At 42.6% G+C, this 19,150-nt stretch overlaps 1 protein-coding gene across 3 annotated transcripts in view; it reads left to right on the forward strand.

The window, feature by feature from the left end:
* The window catches only part of ythdc2 (YTH domain containing 2), a 180,106-nt gene that overhangs the window by 46,327 nt on the left and 114,629 nt on the right, over nucleotides 1–19,150 (forward strand). For all 3 annotated transcript variants that reach the window (XM_056597813.1, XM_056597815.1, XM_056597814.1), the window contains exons 6-7: nucleotides 9,137–9,336; nucleotides 15,061–15,227. In XM_056597813.1, the coding sequence (XP_056453788.1) occupies nucleotides 9,137–9,336; nucleotides 15,061–15,227 (367 nt within the window). The remainder of the gene's footprint in view (nucleotides 1–9,136; nucleotides 9,337–15,060; nucleotides 15,228–19,150) is intronic.

Consider the following 19,150-nt stretch of genomic DNA (forward strand, 5'->3'; position numbering starts at 1 on the left):
AGTCGGTTGTGTTGTTGGCGCGGCGCAAAGCGCGGCGCAGAAAAATTTTGGGGGTATTTTGCTCAAAGATGTCAGTACGCATGAATGAAATAAACGACTGTTTATTTCCATATCAATAAACAACAGTAGGTACAAATGTTGTGCAAACATGCAGACACTACAAAATAAAATTAAAGAAAAGTGCAAATTAAATACAAATAATGGACAATACACTTAACTTTTGTATGCAAATTCAACTATTTACAGTTCCTTTTTTGGATCTTATTTGCGGCACAGCTGACAAGAGGCATCAGTGCATGCAATTCTGCGTGGCTGTGCAAAGAACAGTTCCAGCGCCCTGCTGTAATTGAATTTTTTTTTTTTTTTCTCAACTTTTTTTTTCTTTTTTTTTTTCAATACATTGGTAGTCAAGGCGGGGCCCTAGTCTTGTTAAGGCGGCCGCCTTAACAAGATAGTGCTGGGGGAAACCCTGCATATAGTTTGTTCGGGTGGTATGAAGTAGCGAAATCGGCGGCGGCCAGTATGAGCGCATGCACGTTTTGCGTGTTTTGCTATGGGCTCAATTAGTTGCTTGGTGTTAGAATTGTATTTTGTTTAGGTAAAAATGGTTATCATGGGCTTTTAGCCGAGCTTCTTCCCGTTACGTGGGTATGCACCATGGACATGTTGGAGCATGGTGGTGCTGTTTACAGCTGTTTACAGCACACGTTGGCGCAGCTGTCCCCGCCCCCGAGGGCGCTCGGGTTTAAGAGGTTAATAAAATCCCGGACAATTTTGAAATTCCGCCCGGACTCATTTTTTGGTCTCAAAAAGAGGACATGTCCGGCAAAAGAGGACGTCTGGTCACCCTACTGTACGGGGAACCCACTTGAATCCTACCTGTTCTACTGTTATAAAAAAATTGCGGCGCAACTTGGTGAGCGTTATACTATCAAATGCAAATTGTTACGTTATTTTTGAATGAATAGATAAGTAAGTACCCTAGCATAGACAATAGACAATGTGGGTGTGGCTGTTATGATAATTGCATTCCCTGAGACACAAAGAGCTATAAATTAGTAGGGCAGTCTGTGTCTCTGCAATGCATCCATTTTTTACAATGCATCCTGGAGGCAGAGGCAGACAGAGGCACTGGACGCCAGAGCAAATATTGGTCGAGTTACAGAGTATTTCAGAGGGGTATCTGATGGAGAAGCAGAGGAACTGGCATGCGAGCTAGAGAGTGATGATGAGAGAGCTGATGATGGAAGTGGCGCTGTTATAGAATCTGATTCAGGTTCAGAATCAGAACCTGAGGCGACCACATCCATGGAAGAGACATCACCATCCATGCAAGAGAAAGCACGAGATGGTACCATATGGATTGAACAACCCCCATGCCGTTCGAGAGGCAGAGCAACAGAGGCCAATGTCATGAGAGAACCTCCAGGGCCCACACCTCGCGCCAAGGAAAATATCACAGATCCACTGAGCAGTTTACTGTGTTTGCTTGTCATGGAAATGTGGGAACAGATTCTAAAGTATACTCAGGCCGAAGCTGACCAAAACAATGTTGATATGTTCAATGCGACAATGGACCAACTAAAAGCATTTGTTGGTCTTGTTTATTTGAGAGGTATTGCCGGCGGGAAAAGCCAGAAACTGGAGGACTTCTGGTCTGCTGAAATGGGAAATCCTGTTTTCAAGGAAACAATGTCTCGCCAGAATTTCAGAGATATCATGCGCTATCTGTGCTTTGTTGACAAGAGCACAAGGGCTGCCCGCCTTCTGGGGGACAAATTTGCCATGATATCAGAGACATTTGATCGATTTGTGAAAAACAGCACTGCTTCTTACACGCCTGGGGAGAACATAACAGTTGGTGAACAATTGTTCCCCACCAAGGCGCGCTGTCGTTTCACACAGTAAATGGCAAATAAACCGGATAAATGTGGCATAAAATTCTGGGTAGCCGCTGATATTGAAACCAAATACATGTTGAATGCCCATCCCTATCTAGGGAAAGACAACAGTAGGCCATCTGGACAGCACTTATCAGACAAGTTCTGCTTCGTCTGATGGAGCCATTCCTGGAGAAAGGAAGAAATGTAACGACAGACAATTACTTTACCTCGTTACCACTGGCAAACACTCTTTTGGCGCACAAAACCACCATTGTTGGCACAATGAATAGAATCAGACGAGAGATGCCCCCGTGTACAAAGGCACAGATGGAAAGATTCTCCTCCAAGGTGCTGAGGGCTGGGGAAGCCACACTCACCATTTACCAGGGAAAACCACGCAAAAACGTCAGCCTCCTCAGCACAATGCACCAGACAGTTTCAACTGACAATGGCCCCAAGCAAATGCCCGAAACTGTTTCCCACTACAACAGCTCTAAATATGGCGTTGATGTTATGGACCAGATGGCACGCTTGTATTCAGTAAAGGGAGGGACCAGGCGTTGGCCTGTAGCTGTGTTCTACAACATCCTAGACCTGGCTGCAATCAATGCACACATTCTGTACAAACAGTGCATGGACGTCAACATGACCAGAAAGAGATTTATTGTGGAGCTTGTGAAACAGCTGTGTGCGCCTCAGAGAATGGCCAGGACTGTGTCATCAGTGGCAGCACCAGTGGCACGTAGGCGACTTCTGATTGAAACTCCTTCCCCACCTACCAAAAGGAAAAAGTGTCAAGTCGCCAAATGTAGTGGGAACAAAACTAGTGACATCTGTGAGTCATGTAGGCGACTTGTCTGTGGGAAATGCAGTGAGCCTGCTAAAATAATCTGCTGTGAATGTTGATTAGACTTTGCTGAAACCGAAAGACATTTATTTTTCATCCAGTTCCTAGTTCATTCAAAGTCAGCCGTATTTTTTTGTTTTCTTTTTTTACTGACTTACTGAATGTCAATGTACTCTATACTCTAATACACTAATTTAAAACCCAAGTAATTTGGTTATTTGCAGTGTTGGGCAGTAACGCATTACAAAAGTAATGAGTAATAAATAATGCATTACACACACACACACACACACACACACACACACACACACACACACACACACACACACACACACACACACACACACACACACACACACACGTTGTCTCACTCATTGTTTAATAAAAAAAAATACTATTTCATTCATCCAAGCGTAATGAAAGTATAATGTTTAAAAGTATCATGTTTGTGTGGTCAGCTCCTGCCTCATGAGAAGAAGTTGCCTGGGAACTGAATACTAAATGGTCTGTTTCTCAATCGCTCTCTCTCTGCTACACCTCCCCTCCCCCAGCCAGTACATTTGCATTTGAATAGATAGGTAAGGCCACATAGCCGATTTCAGGCCATCTGGCCGTGGCCGTTGGCCGTTTTCACACCTAACCGTGCTCAACTGGCCCCTATTGTTCTCTGGCCTGTACTCACACTAGGCAATCGCAACTGTGGCCTGGCCACGGTAGGCTCTTGTACATACGTCATCACGTCGTAATACGTCACCACCAAGCGTCCGCTGCTTAGTAGAACAACACAGTTGACACGTTACTGACTTTGTTGCTTATTTGGAGCAACACATTTTTATATTTCCGCGCGTGAGCTAGAACCCCAATTTACCCTCCCGGACCCTGCACACATTGGTGGTTTATTGGGTTTCATTCTGTTGTAAATGCGACGGCTCCGCTGTTGGGGGGGGGGGGGGGGAGATAACGCAGCGATATGATCATGAGCAGTCTTGACTAGCAGACTTCAAACTTGCTAAGTGAAATGTGAGAGAAGGTGATGCAGTCGTATTAAACAAAGACGTTGAAAGATGGTGCGATCTACGAGAGAGAAGCTAATTATTCTAACACCCGTTCGTCCGGGGTTCAATCCCCACCGAATCAGTGTTTTAGGAAGGAATACTGGAGGAATAAAAAAAACTTTTATTTTCCATTTCTTTGAATATTCTAGTATTTATTCTCAACAGAAGTGGTCAGAGGTGAGTTTCTTGGCTGCCTGCCGCGAAACTCACCTGAATGGAATTTATGTGGCTGCAATTTCCCATGCAGTGTCTGTCATTGTGACAAAGGCTTATCAGTAACATTAATATTAACATTAACTTTACCATGAGTTTTTGCAAGGAATATTTGGGTTCTAGGGATACTGTAAGACATATTTATTATAGAAAAAGTAAATTGTAAGGCCTAATTTCTCTGATATAAAGGAAATTACAAAAATAAGCCAACGGCAAGAATTAATTGACGTACCCAGGACGCGAACTCGAGTCGCCTGTATTGCAGGGCAGATTCTAGACCACTCAGCCAACTGAGGTTTCACAAACAAAACAATATAGGCATATCTCAATTAATTTAATTACTTTATTTTCATCATTTAGTCTTAAACCCTTAGTGAAAATATAGGCTGTTTGTACTTAATATATGTACATTTATGACAAAATCGTGAGGACTAGGCTTGCGACACACACACACGTGGCGATCGCAGCTCATTGGCGCCACCTAGTGATCATTATGTGCAAATGCAGAGCCTCTCATTCAAATGACTTGGAGGTCATTTGACCCCTCTTGTGGCGCTAGTAGTAAGTAAAAGTGGCCCGGCGTTCCTAGTGTTAAGAATGTTTTATTTTAAAAACAGTGCTTGTCCCTCAAAAATTCTAGATGGCAACCATTTTTCAAGATGGCTGCCATTTCTCTTGAATCCTTACATAAATTCTTCAAATGGTGATGGTATCATCACATTTGGTACAAATATTCTTCAAGGAAAATTCTCATGGAAAAAGGTGTGTGCCACTAAAAAATTAAAGATGGCGACCATTTTCAAGATGGCCACCATTTCTGTTAGAGGTCAATGTAATGTGTTAAGGAATAGGTGAGTCAATCTATGAAAGAAATATATATACAAAAGTTTTTTCAATGGATTCTAGTAGTATTTGGTGTGCTGAATAACATACTAAAAGTATACCAAAATATACCTCCCAGAAAGCCCTCATTTGATCCTTGAGCAGTTTGTGGTCCTGCTGTATGATCGATCAAGCACAGCTGTTAGTGTAGAGGCTAGACTTGACATGTTTGCCCGAAAGCAGATGAGGCCATTCCTCCAACAAGAGCAGCTCTACTTCAACACACTAAACGTGCTGCATATCAGGCAGGCTGCATATGGGGTCAAGCAACCCAGTGTCAGCCAGAAGCAGAGAGTCCTGCTGACTGGGGATGGATAAAGCTTGGTGAACAATGGGGGTTATTTTGGACAGCAAATGCACCAGTTGCACAAAGTTGTGAACAACTATGTGTGGCTGCAAATCAGAGTGCCGTGGAAGATGCAAATGTTTTAGATTGGGGTTCACTTGCACAGAACTGTGCAAATTTGAATAAAAAAATAAGTAGGGGAGGCATTGGCTACCATTTCTAACAGTCTTTATTATGACTCTACAGGGCACAACCTCTCAATCTCAGGTTCGACAGTCTAACCAGAAGGCCTTTGAGCTGGTAAAAATGTGAATATATATATTTTATTTTTTTTATCCTTCCTTTTAACTCAGTTCCAACAGAGTACACTATTAAAGCAACATCCACCCTGAAAAATGAATCTTGAATTTTTGTGGCCGTTGGATTATTTTGCTAACATGCATGTGTGCATCAGTGTACATACTACCAAAATGACGGCCATCTTGGAAAAATAATTTTTTATTGGCCATACAAGTTTTTCAAAAAGTGGCCTTAACAGAGGCATATTTTCTGTATCACTACTTGGAAACGGTGGCAATGAACATCGGACAGGAATGGCAGTCATCTTGAAAAATGGTTTCCATCCTGAATTTTTACTGGCCACTTCCCAGTGGCCCTTCCTCTCTGCGGACTGCACCTTGCCGTGGTGGAGAGGCTTGTGCACTCCAATGAACCTGAGAGCTATGCCGGCGGGGATTTCATATCCCAGGCAAGTTTAACTAGGCCGGACAGGTCAAAGGAGAGGAGGCAGACAAAGCAGACATTATGACTATTTTGACTATTTGAATGGTGACCATCTTGAAAATGGTTGCCTTCCTAAAATTTTCTTTTTCCAAAAGAGTGTTCAGAGTATTTCTGCCTAATTGTATGCTTGAATCACCATTTGAACAATTTAAATAATTAATATTCGACAGGAACGGTGGCCATCTTAAATATGGCGGCCATCTTGAATTTTAATGGGACAAGCATCTTTTTCCATTAACATGTCCTTTAGATAATATTTGTATCAAATATTATGCTTGGATAACTGTTTGAATAATTGATATAATAAGCATTGAATAGCAATGGCGGCCATCTTGAAAAATGGCTGCGATATTGAATTTTTGAGTGGCCAACGCCTTTTTCCAAAATAGTGGCCCTTAGAGAGTATCTGTGCTAAATTTCATGCTTGTATACCAAGTGAACGATTTTTTTACCAATCTGCTAAGGGGTAATGTATAGAACGCCGGTCAATATCGGGAAAATAAGCCCCGACAGGGCGAACTTGCTTCGCCCTGAAGGGGCTTATTTTCGATCATGACCGGCGAAGTTCTCTACATTATCCCACTAATTACACAGGTACTTGTCAAAAAGAAAAAATTACTTCACATGGTGTGTCTTTTTACAATTTATTTAATACCAGCATTCGTAGTGTTGATCGGCAGAGAAATAGTCTGCCAAAGACATTGACGACGCTTAGCAACCGAAGAAGTTACCGGTACTTGCGGAGTGATACCAAAGATGTCATTAGAGGTGAAAAATCTGTTGTTTTCCTTGACAGCGGTCAATTATACTTAGCAACGGTGAATTACCAAATATAATTCACCGCCGGAAGTTGTGAAGGGCCCATGCAAGTGAACGGAGCGTTCCATGGCTTTGAGAAGACCCGTGTAATAATTGCGATTAATGTGAAATGCGGTTATAGTTTATATATATTACGGGGTTAGACCCCCAGGCCGTTCTGCCGGCGATTTTAATTCGCTCTGCAGCAGAGGTTGGAGGTTGGAGATCGGGAGGTCTCCCGGTCCTGCACGGGTCTTAGTTTGCTAACCCGCACCCGCCCGTACCCGTAAAACCACATCCGACCCATGCTCCGATAGTAGTGCAAATTACATTCCGCACCCAACCAGACCCGCTATAAACTGATATCGACGCCCGACCCGCACCCGAAGGAAAATTAGACGCATTAGATGGAAAGCCGGGGAAATATAATATCTGTTGTTTGCCGTGGTGCTTTAGATTGCCGTGCACTGTTGACGGTTTTAGTTGACTCATCCGCTACTGAATAACATATCCAGCACCGGAGAAGCGTCGCTCGTAATCGCAAAACCCGAAAACGACCCGCGCTGTTCTGGTGTCCGACCTGACCCGTGTCCGAACCCTTTATGCGAACCACTGGTTCGCATAAAGGGCTTTTCACACGGGAGGCATTTGTCGTGCCTGTTAATGAATTCTCAATAGAGAGGCGAGCGGGCAGAGAGGAGGCGCAGCGTCCTGTCAAGCGGCATGACGACAAGCGGGCGCACTCCCGTGAATTTGGAACAGCGCATTTTAATTTCTGCATCTTTTATCAAAATATTTATCAGCAATACAGTGAAAATTAGGAGAAATGTGAATATTTGTCTGGCTAGTTGATTTACATTGTGGGCCCCTAAGATTTCTGGTTGTGCCCCTAACATTTTCAGTTGAGGGCCTCAGTGCTTCTAGTAAAAATGTTAGTCTGGAGCCCTGAGTAGAGTCATCGTTCAAAGGAGGAGATGAACAGTTTAGCAGTAGTACTAGCACTATGCTGTACCACGTTAACAGTTTAGTAGTAGTACTAGCACTATGATATACCACGTTAACAGTTTAGTAGTAGTACTAGCACTATGCTGTACCACGTTAACAGTTTAGTATTAGTACTAGCACTATGCTGTACCACGTTAACAGTTTAGTAGTAGTACTAGCACTATGCTGTACCACGTTAACAGTTTAGTAGTAGTACTAGCACTAGGCTGTACCATGTTAACAGTTTAGTATTAGTACTAGCACTATGCTGTACCACGTTAACAGTTTAGTAGTAGTAATAGCACTAGGCTGTACCATGTTAAGAACAAGCACCCGGGCGGCTCACGGCGCCAAAGCTCACTGAGTCACCGGAGGAAAGTGCCACTCTCTTTTTTCCTTTGTCTCTATAATTTTTTCTGAAAAATTAACTGTTAGCTACTGGTAAATGCCAATCTACTTTTAGGGTCCAAACATTGCTGACTTTTTATTTTATTAATAATATATATAATTATTAATTATTGAAAGTGAATTGGTCCCAAACGCTAAATCAACCACCCCAAACCTGAGCACCTGGGAGTTGACTTAGGAAATTAGCATATGTAGACCGGATGTACGGAGGTCTTCAAAAAGTTTTTTCTCTCATTATGACCACAGGCGGCGCTATAACTCATATGGCGCGTTTCCACTGCAGGGTGCGGAACGGATCGGATCGCAAAGGTGCGGATCGGGTCGCGTTTCCACCGCCAAAAGTGGGCGTGACCCGGACTTAGCCGTACCTGTTTTGGCCGTTTAGGACTCCTCCGTTGGGGTACTGAAAACGAGACGAGACGCCTGAAAGGGTCCCGGGAAATTCTAGCTACACACCCCCTCCAATGATTGGTCGACAGAATCATCACTTCCGGGCGACGTGGGGATAAAAACAAACAAACAGTAGCCTCGAGGTATTATTCTTTACAATTAACATGTTGCGTAAAACGCTTGCTTGGGCGAACAAGGAGGTGGAGACGTTCGTCTGCATTCTTGGGGAGAAAGACGTTGTTTACGATGTTTATGTAGCTGCCGCGGCGATCGACATCCGGCCTACCTTAAAGGGTACTGTCGGCGGTGGAAACGCGACCTCGGAATTGAGCTGGGCTATACCGCCCCCTCCCTACCGCTCCTTTGCGATCCGATCCGTTCCGCACCCTGCAGTGGAAACGCGGCAGTAGTCAAACCAAACTCGTGGTCAAACCTTATCTTTTTAGGGATGTTTCACATGACTGCTTTCTCATGTTTTTAAATGCATTAAAACTCCTTTGCGATTTTGGGGGAGGGGCTTTACAAAAGAGGTTAATGGACAAATGCTTTTATATTTTTCGGCTGTATAGTTTGATCAATATCTTCTCATTTATTATCCCCTTTGTAGATGGAAGCCAGGGCAAGAATAGAAGTGGCCGGGTAAACAATGGCGTTCCACAGGTGCCCCTAAAAGCAGTTTCCTCTGCGCTGGACGACCAACATGGCTCCCTTCCTTTACATGCATACCGGGAAAAGATCCTCAGGCTAGTGAAGGAAAACAGCGTGGTTGTGGTGGTGGGAGAGACCGGCTCCGGGAAAACAACACAGGTAAAACAGTAAACCGCATGTCAAGAATCACGTTGCAAATTGAGCTCAAGTGTAACACACAGACTATTCAGGGTTTTTTCTAAACAAGGGAACAGGGGCGCTGCGCCCCGATACTCCCGGCGTGCGCCATCCTACCGTACTTACATGCTGCTGTACAACATACACTATTTCTCAAAACGATCTTTTCTCCGCGAAAATATCCCAACACCACCACCTGACAATGTGTCTGATCCTCAAATAACTTACTAATTACTCCAAAAATATTCCGATCTGAATTGGAGTTTCCCAGATCGAGTCGACATGCTAACGTTAAAGTTATTAGCAGCTAGCTAGCTAGCTACTATGTATTTGAATGGGTTTTTGGTCTAGGCGCTAAGATGCTAAGCAAGTATACAAGACCATTCCAGTTCTCTCTGCACAAAGCGGTTTCAATGAACGACAGAAATAGTGTTGATCAAGAGTTTTGCGAGAGCAAAACGAACAGTCGAACAGGGTTCCCTGTTACCAGGGAACCCGTAGCAGGGAACTAAATGGCAGCTGCACGGCCGAATTAGCCCAATAAAAGTGTAGTAACCCAGAGAACCAGCTACAACATAGTTTTCATCCAAACGAGCCGTCTTTAGCGAACGGTGAATTGCATTGGCTTCTACGAGCAGTCGGCTTTCAGCCGCGAGCTTAGGGACCGTCTGCAAAGTGCAAAACTGAATTGCATTGGCTTCTACGAGCAGTCGGCTTTCAGCCGCGAGCTTAGGGACCGTCTGCAAAGTGCAAAACTGAAAACGACAACAATAGTAACATTTCTATAGCGTCGCCATTATTGACTCTAGAGCCCCAAAACTTGTTCCATAGAGGCATGGCACAGGAGGTCTACCATGACTAACGCTACCCTGAACCACCTCCTCAGGATCAGTATTGAGGGGCCTGCAATTGATCAATTTGATTTTGACAAGGCAGTGAGCCGTTGGGGCAGTCTCAGGAACAGACGGCTGCTGTTGTGATTTGTCCTACTTAATAAAAGTTTAGCCAATATTTTTGAAATTTGTCGTGTTTATTTACAGGGTAAAGTTGTACAAGTCTACCAAAAGTTGATAGTATTTTAGTTTTTCAGGATGACCACAAGAGCTAGAATTTCTCTCTAAGATAGCCTCAGAATGTACCATTTAATCATTATTTTTTCAAAGGCTTCGCGCCGTGGAAGGGGGAGACCCACCTTCCACACCATCCCCCGCCTCGGTCGCGTTGCTCCATCGGCTTTGCGCAGGGGTCTGCTCCCTGCTACTTTTTTTTTCTAGAAAAACCCCTGCTGATTATTATAATAATACAGATTAAACTGACTGAACTTTTTTCATACCAAAAAAGGGCCCAAATCGATCACTCTGGAAACAAAACTGCTGAGCTAGAGGACTAAAACTATAAAGAACAAACTTTTTATTGTTACAACCAAAGATTTTGTCTTTCCTTCATTGTTTTGTCCTCCATGTTGTATTTGATCCCATAAAACCCACAGTTATCATATAATAACAAATGTAACATCTATTTAAATCAAATCCTCCTCTATGCTGTCTTCTAGTAAAATTCTGCCTTTATTCATTTAACCCATGACCCAGTAGCATCTACATTGGATATTTTGCGTGCACAACAATATCACATATTTTGGTACCAAGATAACGCATTGGAACCTTTGTTTTTGTGGAGTTATCTATATCTATAGATACTCTGTTTAATTTGGGTATTTTGTTTTCAGAAAGAACCTGACAAAGAGGCCTATTGATAATGAGCACTATTGGCCAAGGCTTAATGGGACACTGTAGGAATTACTCCCATCTAGTGGTAAAATTGTACATTGCATTCAAACGATTTCTTTCAAATGTGCGTTGCTACCTGGTTGCAACTACGGTAGGTGGTATGTGCCAAGAAGCTATGACATCATGTAATCCAATACTACATCAACAAGTTTTCTTTCAGATGATGAGGTACGTTATTTCAAACAAATTGCAAACTGCATTGGATCATTAGTGTGAGCATGTATAAGTAATTATTCTTCGAGCAAGATGGTGAATTAAGTTGCTTAGGACAGAGGCAGTGGATCTGTGGGAGGAAGTAGTTATGAAATGCAACCTTTATTCAATCAAACATAACCTATGAAGCTATCCACCAACGAGGCTGTTTAGGCTTTTAACTATACATGTTCTACTGTTATGGTGCCTATGTAATGAATTAAACAAACAAGAAATGAGAAAAGCTTGTTATTTAGACAGTAACATTGACCTACCTACCTATGAAAGCAGGCAACTTCAGCGTCCCTTTGAAAATCATAATCCTTCATAAGCTCTTTAAACCTGGAAAAAGCTACTCCGATGTTTACCCTTGTGGCAGAAGTATGATCTTGCATTATGAACGAAAGTGCAGTGCAGGCTTTCAAATTTGCCGGGGCAGTGACAAGCACGTCTTGCTGAGCTCCTTCTACGTTTCACTCATGCCAGCTCTGAGCAAAAACGTGTTCTGCCTGCTAGTACCACCTAGTGCTTTATTTCCCTCTTGGCGGTTTTAGTTTTTAATAGTCAGGAAGAACATGGAAGCCTATGTCCTTACCCGTGGAATGGGTAAGGACTTACCCGTTCAATGTAAATAATATAAAATTAATATAAGAAATTCTTCGCACTAATACATTGCTTAAAATGCTACACAGTGTCCATTTACAGAACTTTATGGGTTAAATTTGATATGTGCATACTGGCTTAGACATGAACAGTTCAGAGTAGAGCCAAATCGATAAAGGTTTTTTTTAAGGCCAATACCGATACAAATATTTGGTGATTTAAAAATCTGATATTCAGATATATCACCAATATATATTTAAAAAATAAATTCCAGAAACGCGTAACAAAACATAAACAGATTTCCCTCACATTGGTTATTTTTTGTTATTTATGAGTCCTCACTGAAATAATAAGGTAATGCAGTTTAAAAATGAACTTTGTTTTTAATGTCACAACAGAAAAAGCATCAAAATACATTATAGTTCTGATAAATAAAATGTATTAAAATACAAACTTGGGGGAGGGGGCTTGGGTAGAGGTGTTGCTGCGCTGTCTACACAGAGACAACGCAGCGATATCAACCTGAGCAGTTCTAACTGGATAGAAAGCGAAACCTGATCATGTGAGAGAAGATGATGCAGTCGCATTAAACAAAGACGTTGAAAGATGGTGCGATCACAACCAAAATTGGGAATTAATCAAAGAAATTACAGATAAATAATACTGAAATGGCTACTTTGTGGTTGAACTAAAACTTCAAAATATTTATGATCCCCCAATTGGTAGACTGTCGGAATGGTGGTAAGCCTAATAAAAGGTGTCTGAATGGGGGCATGTTGGAATGGTCGCATGTAACCATAACAACGGTTATAGCTACAGTGTTTCCCCTAGAATTCTTTTTAGGCCCGGTGGTAAGAGCTGTTTTTTTATACATTTTTCACGGGATGCTAGAGTATTTGTTGGTTATTTCCATGTAAAACACTTGCTTAGCCATCACAAGTAGATAATGATTCAATAAACACGTTTTTAACAATAAACTAATTTTATTTACAATACAATTTTTGGTGGTGCTGTCACACTAAATTTGTACCGGCTGCCAAATTTGTACCGGGCGCGTCATCCATATGTAATCCATTCCAAACCTGCCTGCAACAGATGATCGCGTCGTCCGTTGCCGGGCAGGTTTCAAAAAACATTCGCGCTCATGTTGCCAAAGACGAAATAACATAGTACAGTTAACGGAACGCTAGATAACACTTGTTTTTACTTTATATTTGTATTGTATTTCATTTTTTAATCAAATTTAGCTAGTAAACTGAGTGTTTAAAGCGGGTTTCAAAAAATATTTGCGCTCATGTTGCCAAAGACGAAATAACATAATACAGAAAACGGATCGCTAGATAACACTTGTTTTTACTTTATATTTGTATTGTATTTCATTGTTTAATCAAATTTAGCAAGTAAACTGAGTGTTTAAAGCAGGTCAAGGACGAAATAGCACAATACAGATAACGGATCGCTAGATAGAAGGTTCGCGAATGTCGTGAACCTTTCACGTCATTCGAAAGGTTCTAATCATCTGATCATCTGTTCCGGGCAGGTTTGGAATGGATTACGTATTGATGACGCGCCCGGTACAAATTTGTCAGCCGGTACAAATTTAGTGTGACAGTGCCATGCTAATGATGATATAACTTAATGCTGTCAGATTGTCCGTTATGATGGGGCATAATCTGCGCACGCGCGACACCGCATAATTTTTTTCTTTTCATTTTTTCATTTTTTTCATTTTTTTTTTTGGCCTGTTGTTGGCCTGGCGGGGGCGCTCGTTGGCCTGGCGGCCCGCCAGGCCTGAACAATGGTAGGGGAAACACTGAGCTAGCGTGGACAGTACGGGACCGGGACGAAGTAAGGCCGTGACGTACAAGTTGTTCTGTGCTGTGTCCTGATTGACTGAAGAGAAATGGCTACGTTGTCGCGTTCTTAAACTGGACCTGGCGATTTGACATTAGTATTTACCCGAGCACTGTATTGTTAAGGCGGCCGCCTTAACAACAATAGGGCCCCGCCTTGACTACCAATGTATAAAAGAAAAAAAATTAACAGATAATAATAAATTATTTTTTAATTATTATTAGGGCTGTCAGTTAAACGCGTTATTAACGCCGTTAACGCAAACCAATTTTAACAGCGTTAATTTTTTTATCGCGCGATTAACGCAATTCTTTTTTTTTTGGGCTCAAAACAAAGAAGCAGTAGCCTGACTGCTATGTTCAAGGCAGTATGTTTGTATGTTCATCCTTTAATTGCACTATAGGCTTTTTTTTTTGTATCTTCCTGTTTTGATCAGTAAATGCCAATGTTGTTATCAATAAAAAAACATTTGCACAAGGCAAGCCGATGCACTTCTCCATGTTGATAAGAGCATTAAAATAAAAAATTAATGGGACAAAGACATCAAGGGATATTTAGCATAGAAAAAAAACTGACATTAATCGCGATTAAATATTGTAATCGCTTGACAGCACTAATTATTATGCATTAACAAAGTACAAAACTCCCATAGGGAAAAAAAACATACTTCCATCAGGTACAAAAAATAAAGATAAATAATGCATCGGTGAAACTGTTCAAAACAATAGGCGTTCGAGCTGAAACCCTCATCAAAGACCGCAGAGCCACGAGACAACCCCCCCCCCCCCCCCCCCTGCTCTTTGACTACCTTGACTAAGACATTTTATGGGGGAAACACAGGACATGTGGGGAATCTCTGGCGACTCCTTGCCACGGCTGAGCCGTGCTGCAACGACCAACATTGCTGCAACTTTCCCCCTGCAACGTTCTTTGAACAAAAACACAATAACCCCAAATTATTTATTTTTTGAAAATATTCATTAATCAGCCATTATAAATTCCGATACAGATAGTTTGGAAAATGCCTCATATTGGCCCGCCTATAAATTGGTCGGGCTCTAGTCCAGAGTCTAATACCAAACCTCTTTTTGGGAAGGAGTTTTCCACACATTTTGTAATGGGCAAGACATCTGAGAACGCAGTCATCATGTTTCTAATGTCTCCTTATGGATCTTGACCTCAGAATGTAGAAATGTAGTAGATAACTCTTGTCGATGTTGACCTATTTGGTGGCAGTGATCTTTAACATTGTTGCCATATCTCCCCTTAGATCCCACAGTTTCTGCTCGATGACTGCAGCAGAAATGAGATTCCTTGCAGGGTCTTCTGTGCACAGCCACGGCGGTTGGCTTCAATTTCTGCGGCAGAGCGGGTTGCGGAAGAGCGTGGGGAAAAAGTTGGTCAGACTGTTGGCTACCAGATCCGATTAGAAAGCAGGTAATTCAATTTCAGCATTTTTCCGAATGTTGCATGTTGTTGTAGGCTCGCCTGGCTGGTGTGTGGGTGCTTCACTTGACTGCAAAACAAATCTATTTATGACTGCAGTTTCAAAGCATGCACACTACTGTTACTGTGTCTTATTAGTGTGGTTTCAAAGAAAGACACACTACTGTTAATATGTGTCTTATTAGTCTGGTTGTAAAGTATGACACACTATTCTCGCCAGCAGATAGTACGAAATGTATCACTTGCTGCCTGTAAGAGTTCATTTTTATTTTAATAACCTGCTTTTGTGTTGAAGAGACCCTATTATACTACTTTTCTGGTCTTTATTTCTTATTAATGACTCCTATAGCGTAACCCGACACGAATAACAGCACAAAAAACAATGTCGATTTTCGGGAAACGCTTCCTCTCATCTGGGCGCTTTCAGCATTCTCTGTCAACACTCGGTTTCGTCCTTCTCCGCCCCCTCGCCCCCCTCCTGCCAACCCCACTCCGTTGTGATTGGTTACCTTCCGGAAGACCAGCGAAGGGCAGTTGAGCTCCACCGCGCGGGCAGATTTGACCAGGCATATGGGGGCGTGGCAGGAGTGCCTGTACGTAAATGATTTCCCGGAAATGTGAACAAGTGAATCACAAACGTTGTTCCGAGTGTTTAGCGCTCTGCACAGCCACCCCAGACTGTCAACAGGGAATACGCCGAAATGCATGTACGTCATTATTTGACACTTTAGTATGGTTAAACATGACTATCAATCATTATAACGTTTATAGGTAATAAAAGTCGAAAAAGCATAATAGGTCCCCTTTAACGTTAATTTTACTTGGCTGGGGACGCTCGTGTTAATTCGAATTTCATAGGCTACCTGTCCAACAGACCCTCTTTGGGAATTTTTGTGGAATTTTCTATCGTGTGTGAATTTCAATTGGTTATGATTGAGCCTCTTGTGCTCGTTGTTATCCCGCGCTGGTTGCGATCATCGGTTGACATTTCCAAATGCCTTGCAGTTGTCTAACAAAGGCGTGCTTTAATGCACACAAACATAAACGTGTCATTAGTATGAGAAAACGTTGACTTTAACTGTAACGTACCTACTGTAAGGAAGGCTGCTCCATCCCTTTAAAATATAGTGTAATTTACTCATTGAATTATACTTGTTCATGCATTGTTGGCCACATGGACATCGAGACACCGGTATGAATCCGTCCTCGACCAAACATTTGTGAGACATGGCATGAAAATCAAGACATGAGACATGGCATCAAAGCATTTTTACTGTGCAAAACCTGGGATTTTCTTGAAAAGGAAACAGTCGGATAGGGGATGTGGGCTGTGAATGCCTCTTGGACTGCTTGTAGTCCTAGTTGTTATTTATTATTCTTGCCAGTATTTTGGCAGACTACTACTCCCAATCCTTTTAATGTTCAACATTTATTGGAATTGCAGCACCTACTTTTCAACATAAAAGATTGTATACTTTTTTAAAATATCCTATTTTTCCATATATATATATATATACATTATCTTTAAGCCTTGCATTGTTCGAAACCTAGTCATACTTTTGAATGGTCATGCAACACTCTCATTTTCCCCTGAGACGGGAGAAATCCGTATTTACCTCTTACACTTCCTTATGGCAATGACGCAAAAATCGTTGTTTTGCGTCATTGCCAGAAGGAAATACAAGAGGGGGGATTCTATTGAGACTACTAGCACAAGTTCCAACCCTTGCAAACCCGCCCATACTGTAGGGGGTGAGACCTAATGCCCTAACAGACCTATCACAGATCAGTGCCAGTGCGTTAGAATTCACCTGCAGAAAACATGGCCGAAGGTACTGAATTCGCAGACGGACACAATATGGAGGATTGGCATTTTGACGTTATGGTGAAAACGGATATTCGTGGCTACCTTTATGAGCCACAATATAGCGACGAGCAGCTGAGGGCTATGGAGGAACAGGAGGCGGCTGAAGATGCCGCCGCTACAGCCGAGGCAGACGACCTGCCTGCCGCAGACGAGGAGCCTGCAATGGCTCGAGCTGAGGCGGATTGGTGGTGCCTGTGCTCTCACTTTGCGCCAATGGACACAGAACAAGAGTCTGTCTGCTGCCGAGAATTCCAGCAGTGCCAATTTCTTCTGGACGAAATCACGGAATCTGAGGATGACACAGACCTGCGTGTTGTCGATCACCCGAGCTTCGCACCCCAGGCTTTACACCTCATCTGAACAGTTGGGTATTGGATACATATTTCCGGACCCAGAAAGTGTACTGGAAACGCCAGCCAAAGCCCGCCGGGAGAAACAGACGTCTGAGCATAGAGTAAGTGTTTGTTTTTTACTAACACATTGGCTACAATAGTTTTGAGTCCCGGGGAACGTGACAATGTAGTTATCCGAAAGGAGATCATAGGCTACGTTACGTTAGCTTGAAGTCTGTGTAATGCTGTATAGGCTACTCGAGGCATAATTTATTTTGCTTTGCTAATGTTGTTCTCTTTCTTTCTTAGACAGTATCGGCTTCCTGTGTTGGCCAGGCCATCAGAGCTAATTTCTCAGCACAAGATCGGCAGTACCGTGGCTCAGGGGTTAAAATTAACTTTTTTTCACCACCGTCCTGGAAACGTCCCGAAAAACATTTTGAACTGTCCCGAATCGTCCCGAATTTTCCCCATAAATATTTTTTACATTTTGAGTCGTTACTTAGGCCTACTGATAATATAATAAAAACACAATATATTATGTTGATGAGGTAATATATTTATTTCCAGATGACAAGCAACACCCTCGCAGAACTGTGGTCTATCTACGTGACGACAGTTTTGCGCCTGTGATCGCAAAGCAGCAGGCTCTCGCACTGCTTGCCGCTCGAGCAGCGCGAGACTGATGGCCTAATATGCCATCTTATGCACGCCTTTTTTGCGGCACGGTCCGCACGTTTACACTGCCCGAGGTAAATTACCTGCTTGAGCTAGAACCCCAATTTACCCTCCCGGACCCTACACACATTGGCGGTTTATTGGGTTTCATTCTGATGTAAATGCGACGGCTCCGCGTTTCAAGGGGGGGGGGGGGCTTGGGTAGAGGTGTTGCGCTGTCTGCAAAGAGACAACTCAGCATATCATCATGAGCAGTTCTAACTGAAAAGAAAGGAATCTGCGAGCTGCTGACCATGTAAGAGAAGGTAATGCAGTCGCATTAAACAAAGACAGATGGTGCGATCTACGAGAGAGACCAGAGGTACTGTCCTTACAAGGCTTTTGTCGGGATAAAAAGCAAGTGGTCAGCAAAATAATTCATATGTTGCGTTTTTGCACTTGTAAATAGTTCATCGCGCTTGTAGCCTACACTCAGACTTGAACTCATTCTTGCATGCGGGTGTCTTCATTCATAAAAACATTCGGGAGCGAGCAGAGTCTCCCATACATAGAACAATGTTTGACGCAACGCCACAAAATCAACACCGAGCGACAAAAAATTATTCTACTTTTTTTTAAAAAACGTTTTAGCGATTTTGAAATATAAATATCGTTCCGTTCGTACATCTCCGCGTAGCAATTTTTCTCCCTGTCATTCTCGTTCACAGACGCACACAGAGACAAGCGCGCATACATGCCAATGGTGCGCGGGTGGGTACCCTACCACTTATTGGATAAACCTGCGTATCATGCACACGCACTGACAGCGAATTCGCCCGCTCATCCTCTCAATAAACCTACAAAGGCAAACCCGAAGTAGCAGGAATTTAAAAAGGGATAAAAAAGGATAGTGTATAGAACGCCGGTAATTATCGGGAAAATAAGCTTATTTTCGATCATGACCGGCGATGTTCTCTACATATCCCGCTTATTACACGGCTACTTGCCAAAACGAAACACTAACTTCACATGGTGTGTATTTTTACAATTTATTTGAT

Source organism: Gadus chalcogrammus, chromosome 8 (genome assembly GCF_026213295.1).
Source record: "Gadus chalcogrammus isolate NIFS_2021 chromosome 8, NIFS_Gcha_1.0, whole genome shotgun sequence".
NCBI classification, from domain to species: Eukaryota; Metazoa; Chordata; class Actinopteri; order Gadiformes; family Gadidae; genus Gadus; species Gadus chalcogrammus.